The 25,862-nt window shown below is 39.6% G+C and overlaps 1 protein-coding gene across 6 annotated transcripts in view; it reads left to right on the plus strand.

Annotated features, from left to right (window-relative positions):
* Positions 1-25,862, plus strand: part of CDK14 (cyclin dependent kinase 14) — a 711,364-nt gene that overhangs the window by 582,115 nt on the left and 103,387 nt on the right. For all 6 annotated transcript variants that reach the window (XM_049714769.1, XM_049714770.1, XM_033420532.2 and 3 more), the window contains one exon: positions 16,795-16,843. In XM_049714769.1, coding sequence (XP_049570726.1) covers positions 16,795-16,843 — 49 coding nt within the window. The remainder of the gene's footprint in view (positions 1-16,794; positions 16,844-25,862) is intronic.

The raw sequence follows: 25,862 nt of genomic DNA on the forward strand, positions 1-25,862 counted from the left end.
AAGCAACACACAAAAGCATTTTTTAAATGTGTCTGGAAAGTACTATGATGTAATGCAAATTGAACTAACAGATTGGGAACTTCATGAGATCAGAGGCTGTGACTAGTATGTATTTTGGTTCAATGAATGTCTGCTGCTCTGAATTTTATTGAATGTTTAAAACACATTATTTATGTGACTCTTCTGGTAGGCATATATAAATTAGGGTGTATATATATATATATATATATAAAAGTTATTAATATTATGTACAAGTGCAACCACAGACACATAATATATAAAAGGTAATGGGGGTCCAAAAGAATAACGTGTTTAGATGAATGTAAGGCATGGGTGCTGACTAGCAAAAAAGATACTCCAGGCAGTGCTTGGTGCTTGTGGATGAGAGTAGATGTGGTAAATGCTTCCTGAGTTGCCCTGAGAGGAGTCAAGGAGAGACAAGATAATAGACTGAGGCAAAGGGAGCAAATCTACGAGCCTTTTCATGCAGCACTTAAGCAGACCCATCAGGGGAGTGCTGGGGAAGAAGATACACGTTCCCAGAGGAGAAAATATTAGTGCCAGGGTCCACCTGTCCCACCCCACTTTCCACCTCCTTATTCTACCCCCAAAGAGTGCCTTAGAAAGTCTGAGGGAAAAGAAGAAAGTCTGAGCCATGAGGACATACTTTTTTTGCTTTGCTTGATAGACTTCATTTTTTAAGAGCAGTTTTAGGTTCATAGCAAAACTGAGCAGAAGGTGCAGAGATTTCCCATACATCCCCTGCCCTGACACATGTGCAGCCTCCCCCCTTATCAACATCCGCCACCAGAGTGGTACATTCGTTACAGTTTGATGAACTTAAGCTGACACATCATTATCACCCAAAGTCCATAGTTTACATTAGGATTCGTTCTTGGTGTTGCACATTCTATGGTCTGTACAAAGTATAATGACATTTATCCACCATTACAGTATCACACAGAGTAGCATCACTGCCCTAAAAATCCTCTGTGTTCTGCCTGTTTATCCCTCCCTCTTCCCTAAGCCCTGGCAACCACTAATCTTTTTACTGTCTCCATAGTTTTGCCTTTTCCAGAATGTCATATAATTGGAATCATCTGAAAAGGATGTTGCCTTTTCAGATTGGCTTCCTTCATTTACTAATATGCATTTAAGGTTCCTCCAGGTCTTTTCATGGCTTGATAGCTCATTTCTTTTTACCACTGAATAATATTCCATTGTCTGGATGCGCCACTGTTTATGTATCCATTCACGTACTGAAGGACATCTTGATTGTTCCAGGTTTGGGCATTTATGGATAAAAATGCTCTAAACATCACTGGCAGTGGGTTTCAACTCTTTTGGGTAAATACCAAGGAGTGTGATTGATAGATGGGAAAAATTATACTTTGTCCAATTTTTGAATAGATAATAAATTTAAGCAATTCAAAGTATCAAACCATATAAAAAAGGAGCACAGTACTAAGCCTCCCCACCCTGTCTGCCACCTGCCTACTTCCCCAGAACGATTGCCCCAACCACAGGCCCCCACTTATTAGTTTCTGTTATGTTTCTTTCCTTTATGTAAATATAAGAAATTATGAATATATATTTTCATAGTTCCCATATTAAAAACAATTTTGGGTCTTGCTTTTCTCATTAATGCATCCTGTAGGTCCTCTCATGTCACTGTATAGAGGAGGCCAGTGTGGCTTCCCTCTTTTCCTGCAGCCACATTGTTTTACATTGTATGGATTTAACCTGTCCCTACTTATGGACATTTGGGTTGTTTCCAGTGTTTTTGCCATTATAAATACTATAACCCGTATACACACACATAAATAGGCGCATCACATCTGTACAAGTATGTCTGAAGGATAAATTACCAGAAGTAGGGTTGAAGAATTAATAAGTATACAGTGACCCTTGAACAGCACGGGTTGAGCTGTATGGATCCATCATACGTGGACTTTTTTCATTAATACCCACTACAGTACTCCATGGCGGTTGATTGAATCAGGGATGTGGAACCACAGATACCAAGTACAGACTATAAATTATAGGCAGATTTTCGACTGCAGAAGAGTCAACGCCCCTACCTCCTGTGTTGTTCAGGGGTCAACTGTATACAATTATACTTTTGAACACTTCTGTCAAATTGTTGTCCAAAAGGATGGTACCAGTTGGCTCTGTTACCAGCAATACATGAGGACGCTGCTTCTCCACTCCACGCTGCTTCTCCACTCCAAACTTTTCAATTTTGCCTGTTAGGTGACAAAAAAAATCTTAATATAATTTAAATTTACATGCTTCTTTTATGACGAGGCTGAGCATCTTTTCATATGTTTCAGGATCACTTGTATTTCCTTTTCTGTGAGCAACTAATATCTTTTGCCAATTTACAGTAGAGTTACGTGTCATTTGTCATATTCTTACTAATTTCTAGGGGTTCTTTATATATTAGAGAAAGTATCATTTTTCTATAAACAAGTTTTGCTTCTCTGGAATTTTAAAAAATGACTCTTTCTAATTTTTAAGGAATTTTGAAAGTAATCCTCTCATATCTTACTAGTCTTGTTTAACTTGTTTTGCCTCAAGAGAAAAAAATTCTGTGTTGGCTTAGAACAATTGTTAAGATTTTAAAAGAACAACTAGATAACAACTGGGATTGATTCTTTAGAATTTAGCCTGTATGTGTCCTCTTCTGCACTTATATTTATGCTAACAGAAAATTCCTTAACTTCAGCTTATTCCCATAGCAACCAGGCAGCTGGAACAGGCCACAGCTGCATAAAATAAATAAATATATGTGTAACACACACATGCGCACGTACACACACACGTGTGTGTTACATATAATAAGAAATCTAACCTTGGGAGCTGCCACTTCCCCATCATTTACTTCTATTTAAATTTCTCTCAAAAGAAGTGGGAAATGGGTCTGTGTCTTCTTTGAACCTGATTGCCTTCTCACTTTTTTCCTCACCCTCAGTTTCTGTGGTTTATGGTCTCAAAATTAGGGGTCTCTCCCTCTCTCCCTCTCCCCCTCTCTAGTCCCTCTCTGTCCTTCCTTCCCCCTCTTTCCCCCTTCTCCCCACCTCTCATACTAGAGTGTCTCCTTCTATCTCTATCCTCAGGATGCTTGCTGTGGGCCAGCCTCGGAGGTGAAAGGTGACACCGTGGTATTCTTAGCACTTCAGTAATTCTGTCACCTTCGATGAGATTCATCACAGGCCAAACCCCATTCTCTATCAAAAAGTAAGAGTCTACTGCAAAATTACTACATTTTCCCTTTCACTTGTTTCGTAATGACTCACTACTGGGATGCTTTTGCGTAATGCCCTCTGCTCCATTTCCTTCTGGGATGGGAAGAGCCTTCCCTGTGTGACTCCCAGGACCACTTTGCCCTGCCTGCTTTGCCCTCGGCTACTTTATGTCAACAGAGACCACATGGCTCATACACCTCTGGTGAAGTGGTGCTTGGAATTCTTTGTTATAAGACAGACTTAGCTTTAATATTTTTTAAAAACACATCTTGGGTATGTATTGGAGGGGTTGTTTGGGATTTGTAGAATTGTGGTAGCCCCAGATCAGGGCAGAATATAGGTAGGCATTTGAGGTTCTCCAGACTAGTAGAATCAGGGTGAGGGACTGAGAATTCTGAGAAGATTTTGCAGTTTCCTACTGTCAAGGAAAACCGTTGGGCTGCTTGAGCTGGGAGTAAGAGCGGTGTTTCGGTTGTGCGGTAACTATTTAAGCAAATTGAACATTAGAGCCGGAAGAAGTTCCAGGGGGCATATAGCCCTGCTCAGTCCTTTGTAAGGCTAGGAACCTGAGGTCAGAGATGTTAAAGGACTTCCCCAAAGTCAGTGTCAGAGATGAAAGTAGATCCCAGGAGGTCTCCCTGGGTTTCAGTTCAGTGCCCTTTTTTTGCAGCATGAATCGTGGATGATCATGCTACTGCATCTGTATTACCATTTCTCGTTGACCTTCTTCTAATGAACAGTTTACTGACAATTAGTCTATCAAGAAAGTAGCAAAAAAGTAGGAAGGATCTGAGCTCTGTACTTAGTAAAACATGGACCCATAAACATCACTTTGTATGAAATACTTTGGCCCTGAAATAACATGTGGAGTCCATGTATGAAACTTTTTTCATCTCTTAAATGCTTCCAACAAAAGGGGCATTCAACAACTATTTAATGACCAGTTGTTACTCAGGAGTTCAGAAAAGGAAGGCACTGTAAAATTCAGGGAGAGAAAAATGTTGCTAGACAGGAAGCAATTAAAAGTAATGAAATTTAGACTGAAATAATTCTATTTTTCCCAAATCAAGCAAGGGAACAGAGTATTTCTAAAGTGATTATATTATTCTGAAGAGAAAGTTATCTAATCCAAAAAGCAGTTTGATTAAGGAAAGTTTGTTAAAGTCAGAATTTCTTGCAAGAAATTTGCTGTTGGAGGCAAATTGCAAAAAGGGAGTATTTTAAACATTCTATGCCCCAAACTAAGCTCACAGACACACTGATCTTGAAGGCAACATATAAATATGGATGTAGTTGTACTCAGACTCTGTAATGAGGTGAAAAACTTCTCCTCAATTCCAGCTATTCACAGGCCTAACTGAGGCCCCCAAACTAAGTAGATTCAGACTTCTTAATTCCAGAGGGAAGATGTAAATTTTTTCAGAATACCATGATGGGACTTCCCTGGTGGCACAGTGGTTAAGAATCCACCTGACAATGCAGGGGACACGGGCTCGAGCCCTGGTCCAGGAAGATCTCACATGCTGCGGAGCAACTAAGCCCATGCGCCACAACTACTGAGCCTGCGCTCTAGGGCCCGTGAGCCACAACTACTGAACCCACGAGCCACAACTACTGAACCTGTGTGCCACAACTGCTGAAGCCCACGTGCCCTAGAGCCCATGCTCCACAACAAGAGAAGCCACTGCAATGAGAAGCCCACACACCACAACTAAGAGTAGCCCCCGCTTGCCGCAGCTAGAGAAAGTCCACGCACAGCAACAAAGACCCAATGCAGCCAAAAGAATTAAAAAAAAAATTTTTTTAATTAAAAAGAAACAGAATACCATGATGATAACACCTTGCGTTTTATGTTGTATTTTATTTTATTTTATTTTATTTTTTTTATTTTTTTTTTTTTTTGCGGTACGCGGGCCTCTCACCGCTGTGGTCTCTCCCGTTGCGGAGCACAGGCTCCGGACGCGCAGGCTCAGCGGCCATGGCTCACGGGCCCAGCCGCGGATCCTCCCGGACCGGGACACGAACCTGTGTCCCCTGCGTCGGCAGGCGGACTCCCAACCACTGCGCCACCAGGGAAGCCCTGTATTTTATTATTTACAAAGCATTTCAACATATTATCTCAGTTGGTATTTAGAATAACTCCTGAGTTATTATAATGTTATTGTCCTAATACTGTTATCCCAATTTACGGACAAGGAAACTGGGAGACTGAGGCTTGGAGAGATTGTGTGGCTTGTCCAAGGCCACATCTGCAGTATGTAGCGGAGCCCAAACGCAAACCCAGGCCTGCAGTCCCTGGCCTGCCATTCTTACGGATGCCTGCCAGTCTCTTTAAGAGAGCTTCCCCGTCTGCAAACATAGGAGTATGATGAGGGAGAATTGTCAGCCTCTTCTCAGCCCTGCCTGGTGGCATCTTGGAAAAGATCTCTATATATCTTCTTGTAGGTACCAGAACCCACCCTCCACCTGCTAAATATGGGTATCTTCTTTGAAACTTGTGCTTCCAATAAATTGTCCACTCCAAACACCATCTGTGGGTGTTTAGTTTTAAATGTACAGTCCTTGGTACATATTATGGGAATTGCCCAGTTCCATGATTTGCACACCAGAGGAGATCTGAACCTGTAGCCTTTGTTCACACTCTGGACTTCCCCTAGTCTGATAGAAGGTGATGGAAAAACTGCGGAAGCAGTAGAAATTGTTTGGTGGGATATTCAGTGCAGGGCGGTTGAGAGGAGGGTGGTTTCGTGCCATGATGTTGCCCTGCACAGACCACGCGTGGTGTCAGGAGACACCTGTGGACATGCAGGGCCATCTTCCTTCCTCTTCCAGAAGCATCCCGTCTGCTCCCTCCAGCTCATGGAACTCCTATGGACGTTAAATGAGATAATCCATTTTTACGTCCTCTTCATTACTTTTTACATACTTATACTTTACCTATTTTTAAGAAGATTTGAGCTGGCTGTGTAATTGGTGTAAAAGTGCTTTTAAACTGTTAGGGGCATGTAACATACAAAGTAATATTTTGTACCATTTATACTGTGTCCTCTGCCCGGTGTTTTCTTTCCCACTTTATGCTTTACCTCAAGAATCTTTTTATATGTCTTTTTTTTTTTTTTGAGCGATTGATAGCAAATGTAACGGTCATGGGTAACATCTGAATGTACAAGGGTATAACTATGTGATGGTTATAAAAATCGACTTGAAAAATTAATCTGCAAATATATGGCCCTTATCTCAGATTTTATTGCTAAAAACCTATGGGTCTGCCTGTCCCAAGGCTCAGGACATTTAGAGCTCTCTCCCCCAAGCATCAACCACCACCTTCTTCAACTCTGCCGTTCTTCATCCTACCAGTAAATACCACTCCGGTCACATAGTGAAAAAGCCAGTTAATTAGTAAATTTATAAAATAAGTGAACTTTATAGAGCAGAGGAAGTTAAAACAACGTTAAGTGTGACAAGAAGGTCAGGCTGTCTTGACTTTCATACTTTCTGATTGTGGCAATCATGCTGGGGGTCACTGCTGGCTGAGAGCAGGGGAGAAAATGCTGGAGTTGAGTGGCCACGTTTCAAGCAGCAGGAACCATGCGCCAGATACTCTCATGAGCTCAGATTCTTAATAAGTACTCGCTAGGTGGCAGGCAGCATTGTAGATGCTGAAGACACAGTCGTGAACAAAGCAGATAAACCCGTTGCTTATGGGGCTTCCGTGCTAGAGGGGAGACAAATAGTAGACAAATTACAAATCAGTGTGGCTGGAGAAGCTGATCACGGACAGAGCAGCAGGGGTGGGTCACTGAAAGTCAAGGTGAAGAGCTAGGATTTTATTTGAAGTGCGAAAGGAATCAATGGAGGGTTTTTGAGCGGGGGAGGAAATTGATGTTTTGTTTGCAAAGGGACCTACTGTCTACAAAAAGTCACAGACCTATTTCAGAGATGGTAAGGGGCTTCATCTCAAGTGTGAACTCCTCTTGATTGGTAGTTTCTGCCCACAGCTCTGGGCTGAGAATGGTCTGTAAGAGCAAGTCCTGGCTCAGGGGAAATTATTCTCACACCAGTTAACAGTGATGCCATAGACATGGGGCATAGGTTTTTCCCAACAGGTCCATAACCGACCAAGGATTTGATATGCAAAAAGTCATACATATAGCCAACGCTATAAAATAAAAATTTTAAATGGCCAAAAATCATGATAATTACTGAAAAATGTAAAATAATAATTCAGCTCTTCCCCAGTGGGCAGACCTATGGGGGGAGATATCTTTATAAATTGTAGATACTCATTTCAGTGCAAAGCAGGGACTATCTGTACTGACTTTCTCTGTATCTGCTTGAAGAATTTCCCATTTATTTTCACTAGAGGGCATCACAAATGATGGAGACTAACAGTGTCCAGAAAATGCCAGAGAAAATGTAGTAAGATTAAATTTTCAAAGAGAAATGAAGTTCTTCTGATTGCAGCTTTATTGAAAACAAAAGCAAAAACAAAAAAATCCTTAGGTATACTGGTTTCATTACTTCTACTCTTGCAATTTTGAAAAATTCAGTTTGGGAGTTATCCACACCTCATCGCGCCAAAGTTTATATAGAATGCCAGTCACCAAACAAACACTTCTTCAGTAATTATGCTCCCTCCCACCCCAAGAGGATTAAAATCCTTGTAATAGTGTCCAATTTGTGTGATTTGGTTACAATCATATCTAAGAAAAGAATTAGAATTTCAACCTATGAGTGGAAATCAGAATAAATGAAGATACAGATCATTTTCAAGGTACTGAAAGAACTGTTACCAAAGAGCTTGGGTAACCCAGCTTTTTGGTAACAAGTGATAAACCGGGAATAGAGTCCTGATTCAGCCTCTGCCACTAGCCTGGATCATGGGCTCGTCAACTCAACCTTTCTAACCTTAGCTTAGTCATTTGTAGAATTTGTAGAATTTGTAGAATGAAGTGGTCAGACTACCTGATTGCTCACATTTCCCCTAGAAGGTGCTGAGTGCTGTCTTCCTGATCTCTTTCTCCCTGTGGAGAGTTTGGATGGAGGGATGGGTCAGGATGCATGGAGAGTGAGACACAAAATCATTCTTCTCCTTTCTTTTCTGGGAGCCGTAAAGATTCAGTCTCATTTGTGAATAGTACACTTTAGACTGTGATAAATGCCTAACTGATTAAACTTTACTTCTCTAAAGAAAAACATCTTACCGAAAGAGAAGTGTTCCATGACTTTTAGGTTGAGAAAGGTGTGGTTGGTTTGAAGACCTCAGCTGGGAATATGCGCTCACAAACCCATTTGTATGTCTGTTGGAAAAACCAAATGCCATAGGAAGTAAGAACGTTTAACGTACAGAGTAGACGTTTGTTTCTAGAAGTTGCTCAGAGATTGCTCATTTTAAAACACACACCGTTGGTAATCGAAGGATGATTTGCTGCAGCCAGGCCAGGGCAGGATGCTGCAGTCTCCTATTTTCAGGACTGAAGATGGCTACTCAGCATTTTAAGGAAACCCCTCTGGGTGACAGCAACAGGGCAGTGAGATTCTGTTACATGTTAGCATGTCACGTCAGAGCCTCTCGCTGGTAACGCTGGAGCTGTGTGAAATCACAGCCGTTATATATATGAGGGACAGCAAGAGTTTTAAAGCTGTGAATTACAGTTGTGCAGACATACATCTTATTTCTGAAATGCCTGTTTGGATCCCTATGCTTTTTTGGAATTGACATATCTAAAATCCCCATATTTTGGAACAAGTCTAGCCCTCTCTGTTTGGGATAAACTGTCGTCTACTGTGCATGAATTCTGCTTTACTCTGGTCTGAGAACCATAGATGGTTTAAATCCACCTTTTCTCTGTCTTGGTCAGAATATCAGCTGAAATGTTGACTGCTGGCTTGGTTTTCCTTATAACCATAAGAAAGTCACATTTGCATAAAAATTCTTGTGAATACTTGTAAATAGATTTTCTTCCATTGCTGGCCCCTTAGTATTGGATCCCATGATTCACTGTAGGCTACAGATGACCTTGTACGTTTTGTGCACTGCTGGGTCCACAGTGCCTGGCAAACAGGCACACAAGAAATATTTGTAGAATGAGTGAGAGAATGAATGAATACTCATGTCTTCTAACCTTAAAAGATTGAAGGCTATTATCTGTTACATAAAAAAGTAACTAAAGTGATTGTTGGAAGCATCACCAGAGTGATTCGTGACTGTGTTTATTGTTCATCCTCATAAAGGACCGGACTCTTTTCCCTCCACTGAAGCAATCCTGAGAAAGGCTTCAGGTTCAACACCTCCACCAGATGATAGTCTGGTCACAGCTCTTGACTTAAGTCATTACTACTTTCTTACAAACTCAGGAGAAAAGAGTAAATGCATTTGTTAAAATGCAAAATAATCCTAAAGAATTTAAATAGTGAGTAGTTGAATATATAGTTTAGAGGTGTTCATTATAAAATAATCAAACATTTACTGTGGCATTTTGGACATTACTCTTTCTTTTAATTTATTTTTTGGCTGTGTTGGGTCTTCGTTGCTGTGCGTGGGCTTTCTCTAGTTGTGGCAAGCCGGGGCTACTCTTCGCTGCAGTGCACGCGCTTCTCACTGTGGTGGCTTTTCTTGTTGCAAAGCACAAGAGAAGCTCTAGGCGCATGGGCTTCAGTAGCTGAGGCACTTAGGCTCAGTAGTTGTGGCTCACGGGCTTAGTTGCTCCACGGCATGTGGGATCTTCCCAGACCAGGGCTGGAACCCACGTCCCTGCATTGGCAGGCGGGTTCTTAACCACTGCACCACCAGGGAAGTCCCTGGACATTACTCATTTTTGTATTGACTTATAGTTATTCCATGATATTATTTAAAAATCAGATGCTATTAAATCCATTTGTAAAAGGTGTACTAAAGTTTGAGACTTTTAAAAAAATTTTTATTATAGTTGCTTTACAAGTTTGAGACTTTTAAAGATCTTGTCTCTGTTGCCACCCCTCCTTTCCATGCACCCCTCCCCCCTAAAAAAAGAAAGAAAAGTGTTCTTACAAATCCTGCTTTAGCCTTTCAAGTCCTTTGAACATATTGGGTTAGGCAAAAAGTTCGTTTGTTTTTTTCCGTAAGATGTTACAGAAAAACCCGAACGAACTTTTTGGCCAATCCAGTACTTGGGGGTTTTAATTGATTGCTTGATTTGACTACTTACTCATATGTTTCCTTGTTAATGACGTTAAAAACACAGCAGTATCTTATAAGATCCAAAAAACATTGGTGAGAAGGGGATAAGGGTATTAAAAATTAAAGTTACTTTCCTAGAGTATACAGTACATATATATAAGCAAATGAGGAAATTCCAATTTAGGTTTTATCTGTTTTCACACTGCCTCAAGCCATTTCAGGTTTAGCTCTTTTAAGCTAGGAAACTTTAGAATATATAGCATTGTTCTCCAGTGTTTTCCTGTGGAATCTCAACGAATTGCTGTGTATAAGCATGGCAGTTTGAGCAAAACCCTTCCAGCCTCTGTCCCCTGCCCCACCATGTTACAGAGTTAGTGATTTCTTCTTCTCTACCAGCTCTCCTCCCTGGCCGCCCACTGTGTGCGACCATCCTCTGCAGTGTCCCTGCAATAAGAGGAGAAGGGGAAAATCAGCCTGCGGGTTTAAATTAATTGCCCTTCTGTTATGCTGTGAGTTAGTCTATGCTTTAAATCACGGCATTCTAAACTTCTAGTTTAAACATAATTGGAAAGAGAAAGCTGAAATTAAAATAGTGACAAACCTAACTGGAGGAGAACAGTATAAAACACTCCTAATCAAATACTCGAATAATCTGTTAAAATTATTCATAAGCAGTTGACTATTTTATTAAATACACCTGTTACTGTTTGGGGGCACTAATTTAAGCACCTTTTTGTTTCCAAAACTTACCTAGTGAAATTAGGTTGCTTACATTCTAATGGAACATTGCTTTTACTCATGATGGAAATCGTTTTAAAAATAGAATTTAAAAAATCTAATTATAAACGTTACGCATGCTCATTGCAGAAAATGTTAGAAATGGCTCCATTTGAAATTGTGTACTTGGACAGTTAAGATCTGAAAGATGTTGTATACAAGAGATCAGGTCCTGTGTGTTACTGGAGCCAGCTTCAGATATTTGAGTTTATCCTGTCTTCATTTGGAAAAGAAAACAGATGGGGTTAGTGGCTCTGCCTCTGTGCTTCCAGGGGACTGCGTCCATATCCACATTGTGGCATTTTCACCCCGTGTTGGTAATTCTGTATTTACATTTCTGGGCCACTGAACTGTAACCGGGACGTCCTCATTTTTGTGTGCCCATCGCCCAGTGCAGTGCCTGGCATACAAGCAGGTGCCCAGGTGACATCTGCTAAAAGAATTAAGAGTTTATGTGAGTAGTGACAGAAGGTAAAGGTAGGAAGACTTTGTTCTTCCTTATTTTTTCTATTTTCATATGGCATGTTTCTCTATCAATTTTGGCTCTTTTATGCGTAGCTAAAACTGACATATTGTATTTCTGAAAAAAAAAAATTTCTATTAGCATATCCTGTCAAGCTCTAAATAGAGGCAATTCTTAGAACTCATATTTATGTGCAGTCATTAATTGCTAAGAATAATAATTTACTTGTAAATCCAAGATTGTATTAATTTTATCTGTAATGGAATTCTTGTTCTTTCCTGAAATCATAGCAAATTATTAAAATTGCTTTGTGGGGAGTACAAAGTTAAGGAGATCAAATTTGTTTTACAAGGACATTTGATGTAATTATTTTTAAAATATATCTTGCTTTTTATACCAGACTTTTAGATAAAAATAATTTCTTAAACCTCTATAAAAAACTATTCTTCCCATTTCTCCTTTCTTTGTTAGTTAATTCTCAAACCTAGAATATGCCTTTACATTTCTGTTCTACACCAACTGACTGAATTATGTTGGGTCTTATATAATGCAATCTAGTAGAGAATAAATTCAAATGTTAGGCATTCTTTTGAAACAAATAAATACATAATTGTTGGTGAGCACTTTTGCCTGTAGCTGTAGAACAATGGATATTTGTAATCAGGCCTGCTCTTCAGCTAATGTACACTATTTCCCCTGGTAGTATACTCTCCAAACAGAAGCCAGAGTGATCCTTAAAAAAAAAAATTCTAAATCATATCTTAAAGGCCACAAAGTCTGTGTGAGCCGGTCTTCTGCCCATCTCTCCTGGGCTGTCTGTCTGCTCCAGACACCCCATCCTCCAGGTTCACTCTAGCCCTGCACATGCCCTACTGGAATGAGAGCTCCCTACAGGCAGGAAGGTCTTCTGTTTGGTTCTTTCTCTGTATCTTCAGCTCCAAGAGGTGTACCTGGCTCACAGTAGTTGCTCAGTAAATAGTTGAATGAATGAATCATTGCAGAGATTTCTTTTGAATAAACTTTGTAATTAGAGATAGGAACCTGAGTGTGTTCTTAAATTTCTTTTTGTTCTTTTTATCTAATGGTATTTTTATACGTGAAACATACCATAACAAAAGCAATATAAATCACTTTCTTTTCTTTAAAAGCTTATAAATCAAAGCAGACAACACTAACAAAAGGCACCAACTAATACTAAGAAGAATTAAGCCTATTAAGTATTAAATGATTAAGAAGAAATGAGATCAATATGAAAAGGAGATCATTTAATTTTACTGGAGGATGTACACACAAATCCTTTCTAAATGGAAAGACACAACATATTGTTATGTACAAAGATTTTATATCAGCCTTTTCGGATAAATATACATTTTAATGAAACTCCAACCAGATTTCCAGTAGGAACTTTGTTTATTGTGTTGGTTGACTTTTATTTGCAACTCATGTTCCTTCATCACCCAACCTGAAGTGTCCCTCTCACACTAGTCACTCAACATCATACCTCCGTGTTTTATTTTGCTAGAACACTGTCTTGTCCCTCAGCTTTATTGAGTTATAATTGACATAAAGCACTGTGTAAGTCTAAGTTGTACAGCACAGTGATTTTATATGTGTATATATTACAAAATGATTGCCACGATAAGTTTAGTTAACACATCCATTACTTCACATAGTTTCAATTTTTTTTTTTTTTTTTGAGTGAGAACTTTTAAAATCTACTCTCTTGGCAACGTGCAAATATTCAGTGCAGTATTGTTAACTATAGTCACCGTGCTTTACATTACATCCCCAGAACTTATTCATCTTATAACTGGCAGTTTGTACCCTTTGACTACTTTCACCTATTGCCCCACCTCCAACCCTGTGCCCCACCTCTGGCAACCACTTCTGTTGCCTGTCCTCTGCTTCTAAGAGTTTAAGTATTCTTTAGATTCCACCTAGAAGAGAGACCATACAGTATCTGTCTTTCTCTGTCTGATTTATTTCTCTTAGCATAATGCCCTCAGGGTCCATCCATGTTGTGGCAAAATTTCCTTCCTTTCTATGGCTGAGTAACATTCTGGTGTGTACATGCTCCACATCTTCTTTATCCATTCATCCATCAGGGGACACTTAGGTTGCTTCCATGTCTTGGCTATTGTAAATAATGCTGCAGTGAACACAGGGGTGCAGAAATCTCTTTAGTTCCCTTCAGATATATACCCAATTGCTGGGTCATGTGGTAATTCTAGTTTTACTTTTTTTGAGAAAACTCCATACTCTTTTCCATAATGGCTGTACCAGTTTAAGTTCCCACCAGCAGCGCCCAAGGGTTCCCTTTTCTCCTCATTCTCACAAGCACTTGTTATCTCATCCCTTCAATAACAGCCATTCTAACAGGTGTGAGATGATATCTTATTGTGGTTTTGATTTGCATTTCCCTGATGATTAGTGAGATCAAGCACCTTTTCATGTACTTGGACATGTGAATATCTTCCTTGGAAAAATGTCTCTTCAGGTCCTTTGCCCATTTTTTAATTGGATTATTTGTTCTCTTGCTAATGAGTTATTTGAGTCCCTTCTGTATTTTAGATATTAGCTATTTTTCAGATATGTGGTTTGCAAATATTTTCTCCCATTCTGTACCTTGCCTGTTCATTTTGTTTATTGTTTCTTTTGCTGTGCAGAAGCTTTTTAGATTGATGTAGTTCCACTTATTTATTTTTGCTTTTGTTGCCTGTGTTTTGGGTGTTGTATCCATAAAATCATTATGAAGACGAAAGTCAAAGAGATTTTTCCTGGTTTTCTTCTGTGGTTTCAGGTCTTACGTAAGTCTTTAATCCTCTTCCAGGTTTTGTGAGTGATAGAGGTCCAGTTTCATTCTTTTGCATGTGAGTATCATTATTTTCCCAGCACCGTTTATTAAAGAGCCTATCTTTTCTCCACTATTTTGGTTCCCTTGTCAAACGTTGACCATATATATGCATGAGTTTATTTCTGGGCTCTCAATTCTGTTCCATTAGTCTATGTGTCTGTTTTTATGCCAGTATCATACTGGCATATATATGTACCATAGTATGTATATTACTATAGCTTTGTGATATAGTTTGAAATCAGGAAGTGTAATACCTCCAACTTCGTTCTTCTTATTATTGCCTTGGCTATTCAGGGTCTTTTGTGGTTCCATATGAATTTTATGATTGCTTTTTTCTGTTTCTGTAAAAAAATAAATGCCATTGGAATCTTGATAGGGATTGAGTTAAATCTATAGATGCCTTTGGGTAGTATGAACATTTTACCAATGTATTAATTCTTCCAGTGATGAGTATGGACTATCTTTCCACTTATTTGTGTCTTCTTCAATTTCTTTCATCAATGTCTTACAGTTTTCAGTGTACAGATCTTTTACCTACTTTGCTGAACTTATTCCTAGGTATTTTATATTTTTTGATGGTATTGTAAATAGGATTGTTTATTTCCTTTTCAGATTAATTATTATTAGTATATAGAAATGCAACCGATTTTTGTATATTGAATTTATGTCCTGCAACTTCCCTGAATTTGTTGATTAGGTCTAACAAGTTTTTGGTGGAGTCTTTATTAAGATCTTCTGTATATAAAAAAATCATGTCTGCAAACAGCAACAGTTTTACTTTTTCATTTCCAATTAAGATGTGTTTTTTTTTGTTTGTTTGGTTGGTTGGGGGTTGGGTTTTTTTTGTTTATTTCTTGCTTGATTGTTCTGACTAGGACTTCCAATAGTGTGTTGAACAGGAATGGTGAGAGTAGCCACCTTGTCTTTTCCACTAAGAGTTCTGCCTTTCACCATCCAGTATGATGTTAGCTGTGGGCTTGTCATATATGGACTTTATTGTGTTGAGGTATGTTCCATCTATACCCAAAATATTGAGAGTTTATATCATGAATGGATGTTGAATTTTGTCAAATGTTTTTTCTGCATCTATTGAGATGATCATGTGATTTTTATCTTTCATTCTGTTAACATAATGTATCACATTCATTGATTTGCATATATTGAACCATCCTTGCATCCCAGGGATGCATAATATAAAAGAGACATTATTTTTTTATTGCTGTTGGGAAAATGAAAAGTAATCTGTCAGCAGCTATTAAAATGTGAAATATGCATACCATTTGCCAGGCAGTTCTATATTGGGGAATCTATTTGACAGAAAAGAAAGCATCAGTATATAGACATAGATGTGCAAGGATTATTTATTGAAAAATTGTTTTTAAGAAAAAAAGGGGCTGGAAACTACCTAAATTTTCATCAGTAGGAGAATGGTCCAATAATTTATGTACTTCTACCCTATGGAATATTACACAGATTTAAAACAATTGTTACATATTATTTTATTCGAAGGACTATTCACTATATATTATTAGATGCCTAAAAAATTTCAGAGAATGTTTATTGTACAATGCATTTAAAAATTAAAATAGTATATATATATATATTTGTATATATGGATAGATTTGTATTTATAAACATAAATATGTGGAAAGAGACATACCAAGCCATTAACAATTGCTATATCATCAGGAGTGAAAAATGGGGAGCAGGAGAAGAGATTATTAATGTATATTCTATGCCACTTTATTGTCTAACTTGGTAAAACAAACATGTTGTGTTTTCATTTTAAAAATATAAAGATTGTTCAATGGTAAATGTAAGTATACACTACAGGACGTTGGTGGTTTGGCTTTGAGTATGTGTAAATGCCATATAGTATAAGCAAGGAGAACCAGCACTACTGTGTTTGGTCAGAGATGTCTTCATAGAAAAAACAGCAGGTTTCACTGGACCAATGTGGCAATATTCTTCTATAAATCTACCTACAGTTTGCATATTTGAAATTTGCATTTCTTTTTTCAACCCATTTAAAACTTAGTTATTCTAAGAAATAATTACTAGGAAACCAAATTATGAAACAAATCACCCTAGACAAAAGAAAACAATGCTTCATTGTTTAAAATGTTTAGCTCTTCGTGTTTTACTCTTTTGTTTAATCTAAGGTGAAGACATAGCATGTCTAGCATAGCTATGGCTAAATCGAACAGTAGCTTTTTAAAAGTTTTTTTTTAACATACTGGCAATATAGACTTTTGAAACAAAGATTGTTTATCATTTTTCTTTTTCATTTCAGAACGCTTTACCCTGTACAGCTCTAAAAACCTCAGACAAGCATGGAATAAGTAAGTTTTTTTATACAGCTTATACTCGTTCTCTTTTTCTCTCTCTTAATTTTTAAAACTCTCTTGATAAATTTGTCATGACATTCTTTCATTTGTTCACCCAGTTGTCTATTCATCCATTCGTTTAACCATTAAACAGTTATTAAGCCCTAACTGTGTACCAGCCCCCATGTTCCACCTGAGCCAACACTCTGTGAATTTGGGTTCCCAGAGTTGTTAATCCTGAAATTCACTGTGCTCACTCTTCTTCTAACTAGATTCCAAGAAATGTTTTAGCATCAGCAAAATAGCATTTCTTAAGTACAATATATCAACTGACTTTCTAATCTAAATAATGTTGGTGACAACCTTTGAGCGAGATAAAACTGATCTTTCAAATGTTTTTAGTTTACCTATTTTTCCCCTGAGCCTTATTGGGAAGCTAAGCACACGTATCACTTGCAATACATGGACTCTGTTTATTTAATCTCTCATCTGACCTTGTTGAAATAGCTTTATTTATTGGTTTCTAAATTTGATGACATCTGAAGATCTGGGTGTCTCAAGTTATTCAGAGGTCTTTTATAGCAAGCCAAACTGCTAGTAAATCATTGAAAGTTGGGAAGCAGAGTAATTGAGTCACTCTGACTGTATCACATTTCAAGCATTATATTAGAGAAAAGGTAACTAGATCTGCTTTGATTAAGTAAACTATAATTTGTCATGACAAAATTTTGTCTATGGGGAATTTAGTGTTATTGTCTCCCTTTTTACCGTTATGACATGTTTAATTTTAGATGCCATCAATTATGGAACAAATAAGAAAAACTTTTTTTTTTTTTTTTGGCTGTACGCGGTCCTCTCATTGTTGTGGCCTTTCCCGTTGCGGAGCACAGGCTCCGGACGCACAGGCTCCGTGGCTGTGGCTCACGCTCACGGGCATAGCCGCTCTGCGGTATGTGGGATCTTCCTGGACCGGGGCACGAACCCGTGTCCCCTGCATCGGCAGGCGGACTCTCAACCACTGCTCCACCAGGGAAGCCTAAGAAAAACTTTTGATAATAAAAATGCCTTTAATCAATGCTGTCAGTAGGTAACAGCAGATAGCTTACTGTGAGGAACTCATGGAATGAATACATTAAAATCTTCCATGGATTATTTGAAAGATTTGGCAGTTTATTTTGATTAAATTCATACTAAGAAGAACACACCAGTATAATTATTTTTGTCTAACACAAGACTTCGTATTTTCCATTTGAAGGGTCAGTTCTTAATATCTAGAATCTCCCACAGGAAGCATGCCCTCGGCTGGGAGGGAACATTCTCTATGTGTTCCTCACCCTTTTATCCTCCTTCACCGTAACTTCACTGATCAGTGGTAACACATTTTAATTAAGTGCTTTCATATACCAGGTAATATATACATATAACAGTTCCTGTCTTCGTTAAATGATCAAACACATTTCTCACAATTGCTCAAAAAGTTTTGTGCCACTAACCACTTCATGAAACAATTCTTGATAAAGCCATTGAATCTCTAACCCTTTCTCTGAAGTAACAGGAAAATCTGGCAAAGCCACGCAGAGTGACGTTTGTGGAGAATAGCCTCCAATTTAGCTAACCCTCTTGTTTCCTTCCTTCAGAGGGACAGGACTAGAATGATGTCCAAATCACCCAGAAAAATAAATGGCAATTTTTATCCACTTAGAGTAGTCTACGAAAGACAGGATGGGGGAGGGGGAGGTCTGTAGACGATGCTGAGTGATAGTTCATCCACTGTCCCCTTGTGGATGTGACCCCAACAGCATTTACACCTGGCCCACTCCAGCTGTTCATTTTCGCAACTTGTATTCAGCACCTGTCATCTGTATGCCCAGACGAATGGCCTCTCTTGTTCAACCATTGGAAGTGACTGGTGGGATGCCTCTCAGAGAAGATGCTTTTGTCCATTTACATTACTCTATATCAGGAGAAACTAGGTTATCTCATGTCTTTCCAAAAAAAAAGACAACCGAAGTAGTATTCAAGCTTTGCGTTGCTTTGCTTCATTCTGACCACCTAAGACCTGATGCTTTCCTTTCTGTGAGAGGTACTGTTCGTGTCACAACAGAAGTAGTTAACTTCATTGACAAAAATCAGGCTGTGTGATCCTCTGGTGTTGCTGCTTTAGAAATTTTAAAAGCTGTGTGCATTGTGCTCCATCTCTGAATTTTCTTAAAAGATGCTAGGTTCAGTAAATACGCTTTTACTTTTGAGGGCAGATAGTTCTTCAGAATATGATTTTTCACAAAATAAGAACACGGTTTCTCTTTAAGATATCACTTCAGAGATACTTATTATTTGCATTTTCCGTGAACATAGGATTTATATTTTTTCTACCAAAAACAAGGTAAAATACTGAAGGAAATATTACATTTTAATGTAAAGTCTTTTAAATCCATTGATAGAATTGTAGTTAATATCTTTCTTTTAATTTCTACCATCACATATGCTTTTTAAAAACCCGAGAATTAATTCAAAGTCATTTAAGAGAGTCCCACCCTTCGATTTCTTTAAAAATATTTTAGAGAAAATATTAAATGCTGAGCTTGAAGTAAGGTTTTAAAATTATAAACATGACTTGTTTAGAACCATGCTATTTTCAAGTCCCCATAAGTCTTATTCTTTTGTTGCCTTAAGGATTTATTTCAGAAAAAGCTAAGTAATAAAATCATCACTAAAAATATTATAAAAATATGACTTTCTAGTATCTGTTTTGTACTGAACCCTTAAAGCGAAGCTATAGCCTCCAGCCAGTTCTAACCCAATGCAATTTAGGGAGAAGTGAGAATTCAGACATTAATTATATTATTGATTCTTCCTACAGACGGACTTGTGACCTTGTAACCATCATTGACATTTCAACAACTGTCACTTCAGAGTGGGGTCTAGATTCGGAAGAATTGCATTTAAAGACTATTAAGCAAGTGCTAGCTTTCTTCCTACTGCTAACTAATTTGTTTGTCAACAGCACAATTACGAAACCAAAGTGATTGGTAAATTCTCTTGTACAGCAGTAATAGGTTCAAAATAAAGGGAACTAATTTGCAAGGACTAATTTGAATTCAATTTAGATAGGTTAATATAAGATGGGCAGGTTAATATACACATGTAAATTGCTGTTCAAAATTAAGTAACAATGTTAAAAATATGTATTAACACAGCTGTTGAAGCTAGTGGATAGATGAACCTGCCTAAGAGAGTAAAATTTCTTTTTTTTTTTTTTAATAACTTTATTTATTTATTTTTGGCTGCTTTGGGTCTTCGTTGCTGCGCGCGGGCTTTCTCTAGTTGTGACGATCGGGGGCTACTCTTCATTGCGGTGCGCGGGCTTCTCATTGCGGTGGCTTCTCTTGTTGCGGAGCATGGGCTCTAGGCGCTTGGGCTTCAGTAGTTGTGGCTCGTGGGCTCTAGAGCGCAGGCTCAGTAGTCGTGGTGCATGGGCTTAGTCGTTCCACGGCATGTGGCATCTTCCCCGACCAGGGCTCGAACCCGTGTCCCCTGCATTGGCAGGCTGATTCTTAACCACTGTGCCGCCAGGGAAGCCCGAGAGTAAAATTTCTTGCGAAATGAATCCTCAAGTCTCTTTGAACAGCTGTAACAAGTGACCCAGTTTATTTTGGGACCAAGTCTGCCCTAAGTTACACCCATGCAATTCCCTGCTGACTTCATTTATACCAGTAACCATGGGGCATAATTTTATCCTTTGAAGGATGTTTTAGTATTCTGGGGAAGCAAAGCAGTGATAGGAGAAAAATATCAGAAGATCCAGCAGATATCTAAACTCGAAAGGATAATATAAAGAAGTCTTAATTATAGGATTGAGAATAATAAATACATATTCAAAAAGAAAAGAAGGTCCTTTTATTTCCTCTTACTGGAAGTGCATGATCCATGTGGGTTCTCTCCTGCTTGAAGAGGATTTTAGACTAAAGGGAGACAAATCTTAATTTTATAAATATGTGTTCTTTCTGATGGCCTTCAAAACATTCCATTTTATTTCCTTGGAGTTATAAAGACTCTCCCTATTTTTCTTCCTGATCTCTCTATTTATAGTTGTCTGACATTGGCATGCATGTGCAATCAACCAAGTATTTCAGCCAGTTAAAAGATCTTTCATTATTTTGGCTGGAGAAGAAGCCTTAGTGTATGCTCTCCAGCAAAGTTAAGGGTAGGATTCCAGGAATGCATTTGCTTGTTTTGGAACTTTTTAGCAGCTGAACAATTTTGGAGGTTTGAAAGTAGCAAAAAGAGAACTAAGGATAAACCACCAAGTCACAGAAGACAGATTTGGAAAACGCAGGTCATAGCTGATAAAGCAAAGCACATCCGTAGACTTTGAACAGGTGTAGGCCAGCTTGTCCTGCCCCCTCCACCCAGTGCTCTAGTTCTGCTTATAAGCCCTCTGGTTAGCAAGTCCAACTGGATTGCTCCTAAGAATTAAAAACAGACGATACTTTAAGATGTGCAGTAAATTCAGAGACATTATAATGAGGCTACCCTTATGGAAATGCAAAAAGAGAGAAGACGTTTGCCTGCATGTATTGGAAGGTACCAGCAGGGTCACAAACCTTAATTTAGGAGCTTTAGAAGTGTTTTCCAGCTTGGCGTACTTGAGCTTTCCTTGAATGTTTTATCTAATTCGATGATTAACTTCCAAAACATATTTTAAAGATGACTTGGGCTTCCCTGGTGGCACAGTGGTTGAGAATCTGCCTGCCAATGCAGGGAACATGGGTTCAAGCCCTGGTCTGGAAAGATCCCACATGCCGTGCAGTGACTAAGCCCGCGAGCCACAACTACTGAGCCCATGTGCCACAACTACTGAAGCTGTGCGCCTAGAGCCCGTGTTCCCCAACAAGAGAAACCACCGCAATGAGAAGCCCGCGCACCGCAAAGAAGAGTAGCGCCCGCTCGCCGCAACTAGAGAAAACCCGTGTGCAGCAACGAAGACCCAACACAGCCAAAAATAAAAACAAATAAATTAATTTTTAAAAAAGATGACTTGCTAGAAAGTCATGCTACATGTGCATAAAGCATAATGTATTTAAAATAATATTTAGAGAAACAACATAAATTTCACTCTGTATACTAATATTGGTGGTTCTCTATTGTATTTTTCTTGTCATGTCTGATTGCATTCCATTAAGATTTAAATAGGTGCCTTCTCAAGAAAGAAAAGCCCTGTTTCCTACTCTGCCTTATTGTTCTAAGTTGATCAAAAATTTTGTAAAGTAATAATATATTGCAAAGTAAGTTCAAGCTTTCAGTTTCTCTACAGTTGCTTAGAAATGTTAGAGGAAGGTAAGTACAGTTACTGACACTAGGAGGAGCCGTTGAGTTGAGCCAGATCTTTAAATCCTCTTTCTCCAGTTTCACGTTTTTTTCATTGTTGATCATTTTTGTTATAATTCTGTTTACTTCAAAGTAACAGTTTCAATTTATTTAGTGCCTGAAGATTTCTTCTCACCATATTTTCAAAGAAATTATTCTTTACATCATCCACGCACTTTTTTAGGGGTGGATTTATGAGGGTGACAAGCTCTAAAGCAGACAGTAAAGCAGACATTTTGGAATTCCTTTCTTTTCACTCAGAGGATGAGCTGGAGCTGCAATTGTCGACTGCCCAGCTCTGGGGACTTGAGTTCAGCATTGGGAGGCTACGTGGGGTGTAGCTCCTTACCACACCCCTGAAAATATAGTTTTCAACACTTGGACAATCAGATCCAAGCCAGTCTCTTGTCCTGACCTTGGACACCCACACAGGGTATTGTTTGGAAGCCCCTAAGTCTCACCTGCCTGCTTAAAAGTCGCAGTTCAGAGCAATTTCTTGGATCATTCAGTTTCACAAGAATGAATCATTAGTTCAGTCACTGAAAGCATTGGGTAGGTGTGATGTTTATCTGATCTATTAAACCCCTTGCCACTGAACAGAGAGCAATTCTAGAAAATTGAAGAGTGGATTCTTGAAGGGGAAAAAGAGGAGGTCCTCAAACAGGAGATGCTTTCCAGGCTTTGGTGGGAGTCAAAGAAGACAGCATAAAGGTCTGTCCAGAGACACAGGTTGGAGGCAGATGCCAGGAGGACAAAGAGAAAGCTGTCCAAGAGAGAGATGGACAATCTGCCAGAGCTCTAACCCTGATCACTAACAGTAGCAACAGCATAAATGTGATAACACGCGAGATGTACCTAGTCAAAGGCCTGACGTATACTTGTTAATCCATAGTCCTGGCTTGACAGGGGTGTAGTAAACCATCGGATGGCCTTCTGCTCTATAGGATTCACATATGTTGTCACATCTTCATATCTTTATACCAATCTTGGGAGGTAGTCAGGGCAGATATTATTGTCTCCATTTTAGAGCTTGAAATAAGAAACCTGCTGAGGTCGAATGATTAGTGCTATTGAGAATTACAACGTGGAGAGCATGCCCCAGAGTGAATCTTGTGAAAGAAATATCATTTAAAAAACCCTGATCTTCAAGTGGGCTTATCATTACCTGACTTTATTTTGTTCTCACTGTGACTTTGGGTCGGGAGATCTCTTCTGGGACCTGACGTCATTCATTGCTGGGCTAGAGTACAAACCTATTTCCTCTCTCCTGGGGAACCGTGTTTGCAGCAGGCTGGCCACCCACACCATCAACTAGGGCCTGTCCTAGGTAATTGCTGGGTAATGTGCCATTGGGATAGAGGCAGGTTTGTGACAAGCTAAGTACTGGAGATGACAGGCCTGCCAGCCACCCACACAGACCCTGATAGTGGGATCTGTTGCCCATTCCACACAGTTCCCACTGCCCCAGGAAATTATGCTCTGTCGTTTTGTGTCATTGCCAGATTTCTTGTCCATGTTTTTCTTTTCGTAGCAAAGAATTCGCTGACATTAATAACCCCTGGTGATGGCCAAGGGCAGGCCCCATGCTGTTTGCTATCTTTCAGGCATGAGTTTTTTGTTCCCCTTCTGATAGGCAGAAACTATCCATCTTCTCGCTTACTAATTGGCAGTACGTGCCAGGCTTGGGAGTTGGCAACAGCCATTGTTTTTCATCCTTTCAGATTATGTGTTGGACTCCTCATCCAAAAGTACACACTTCTGGTGCAGCTAAAACCTTCCTTCTGCTATCCAGCTCATTAAGGGATAAAACCCAACCATGTTTCTGAAGCGGCACAGAGTTTCCAGGAGCAGCTGGGCTGCTCGTTTCCCTGAAAGAAGGACGATAGAATTAGGTTTTCTCAGACTGTTCCCCAGAACAGATGCTAGATATGTGAACTGAGGAAGTTCTCTGCTTCTCCACAATATAAAATGGTACATTTGTATTCTGTGGCTGCCATAACAAATTGCCACAATTTATCATCTCCTATTGGGCAGGAGCCTACATGGGCTTAGCTGGTTTCTTTGATTTGGGTCTGACAAGGCCAAAATCAAGGTATTGGTAGCCTGGGCCCTGTCTGGAGGCTCTTGGGGGAATCTGCTGACAGGCTTATTCAGATAGTTTGCAGAATTCAGTTCCTTATGGCTGTCGGGCTGAGGTCCTGTTTCCTTTCTGGTTGTCGGCTGAGAGCCTCCCCTAGCTCCTGAAGGCCACGTGTATTCCACATCACCCTGCCACCTCCGTCTTTAAAGCAGCATCAGTTCAACAAGTGTTTCTCATCCTTCGAGTCTCTCTCTTCCCCTTCTGCCCCATCTCTTCTGCCTCCAGTAGGAGAAAGTTCTCTGCTTCTAAATTCTATAATCCAAGTTCACCTTTCTATTTTAAGATCTGTAACCTTAATTACATCTGCCAAGTCCCTTTTGCCTTGGAAAGTAACATATTCACAGGCTTCAGGGATGGGTGAGAGGACATCTTTGGGGCCATTCTGCTTTTCACGTGTTGTAGTGGGGTTTCCTACTCAGTGAGGAGGCATGGGGTGAGGCAGAGCAGAGGGGGTGAACCCAGCCCTCATCAGGTCAGACACAGCCCGTTTTGCCTGATCTCTGGCCCATCAGGTGACAAGCATAGGCCCCTGATTCTGATGGTTCCATGTTGCCTGGTTCACATTAGCTACGCTCAAAATTATGTATGAGGAAGAAATCATTTTCCGCCTCTGTAGAGAGAAACAAAGAGATTATTCTCAGGAAAGCTCATAGTCTTTGAGATGGTAAAAGTTTGGCCTGATATTTATGTCCCCTCTAGATCAGTGCTGTCCAGCAGAACCTTCTCTGTTGATGAAAATCTGTATCTTCACCACCCAGGGCAGCAGCCACTAGCCCCCTGTGGCTATTGAGCACTAGAAATGTGGCTTAGGAACTGAATCTTAAATTTCATTTAAATTTAATTAATTTAAATGTAAATAGTCGCCGTGGGTGGCTACCAAATTGGGCAGCACAACTGTAGATCAACAGGTAAACTATCCATTTATTTTAGGTGCCCAACAGTGTAATACAAGTGTGGGTGTCCGATGCTTTGGAAATTCTATGCTCAAGAGTCCTTGCATTTTGCGCTCAAGTGTCTGGGGATCTTGCTTGATGTGTTTGCTTCTCACCTCTGTCTTTTATTTGTAAACACTCTGAGAAGATAATAGCTCTGGAGGACCCAGTAAGAGATAAATCTGAGGAGGGAATAGTGGAGGTATCAGAGAACACCTAGCAGACATGCCTTCCCCTCCCCCTCGCTTCCAAGAGCCATGGTGTTCCTTCTTGAGGGGCACTGCCTATTTCAGGCGACTCCATTCCTTTCTCCTTCTCCTTCTCCTGTTCTCTCTCTCTCTCTCCCTCTCTCTCTCTCTCTCTCTCTCTCTCTCTCTCTCTCTGTCGTTTCGCGGGGAACTGCTAGGAGTTAGACACACAGCTGTCTACGCTTTTTCAACTCCCTGAAGAATTCACCTCTTTGCTGTTGTTCCCGGCCCCCTTGATCTCCCCTAACTCTGCTCAGAAAATAGTAAAAGTCTCAGCTTCCCCTTCACCACATACAAGATGCTACCAAGAGGAGCTCCATTTCATAAATAAGCCTCTCATGGGCCCC

The sequence above is a fragment of the Orcinus orca genome, chromosome 9 (genome assembly GCF_937001465.1).
Source record: "Orcinus orca chromosome 9, mOrcOrc1.1, whole genome shotgun sequence".
NCBI lineage: Eukaryota > Metazoa > Chordata > Mammalia > Artiodactyla > Delphinidae > Orcinus > Orcinus orca.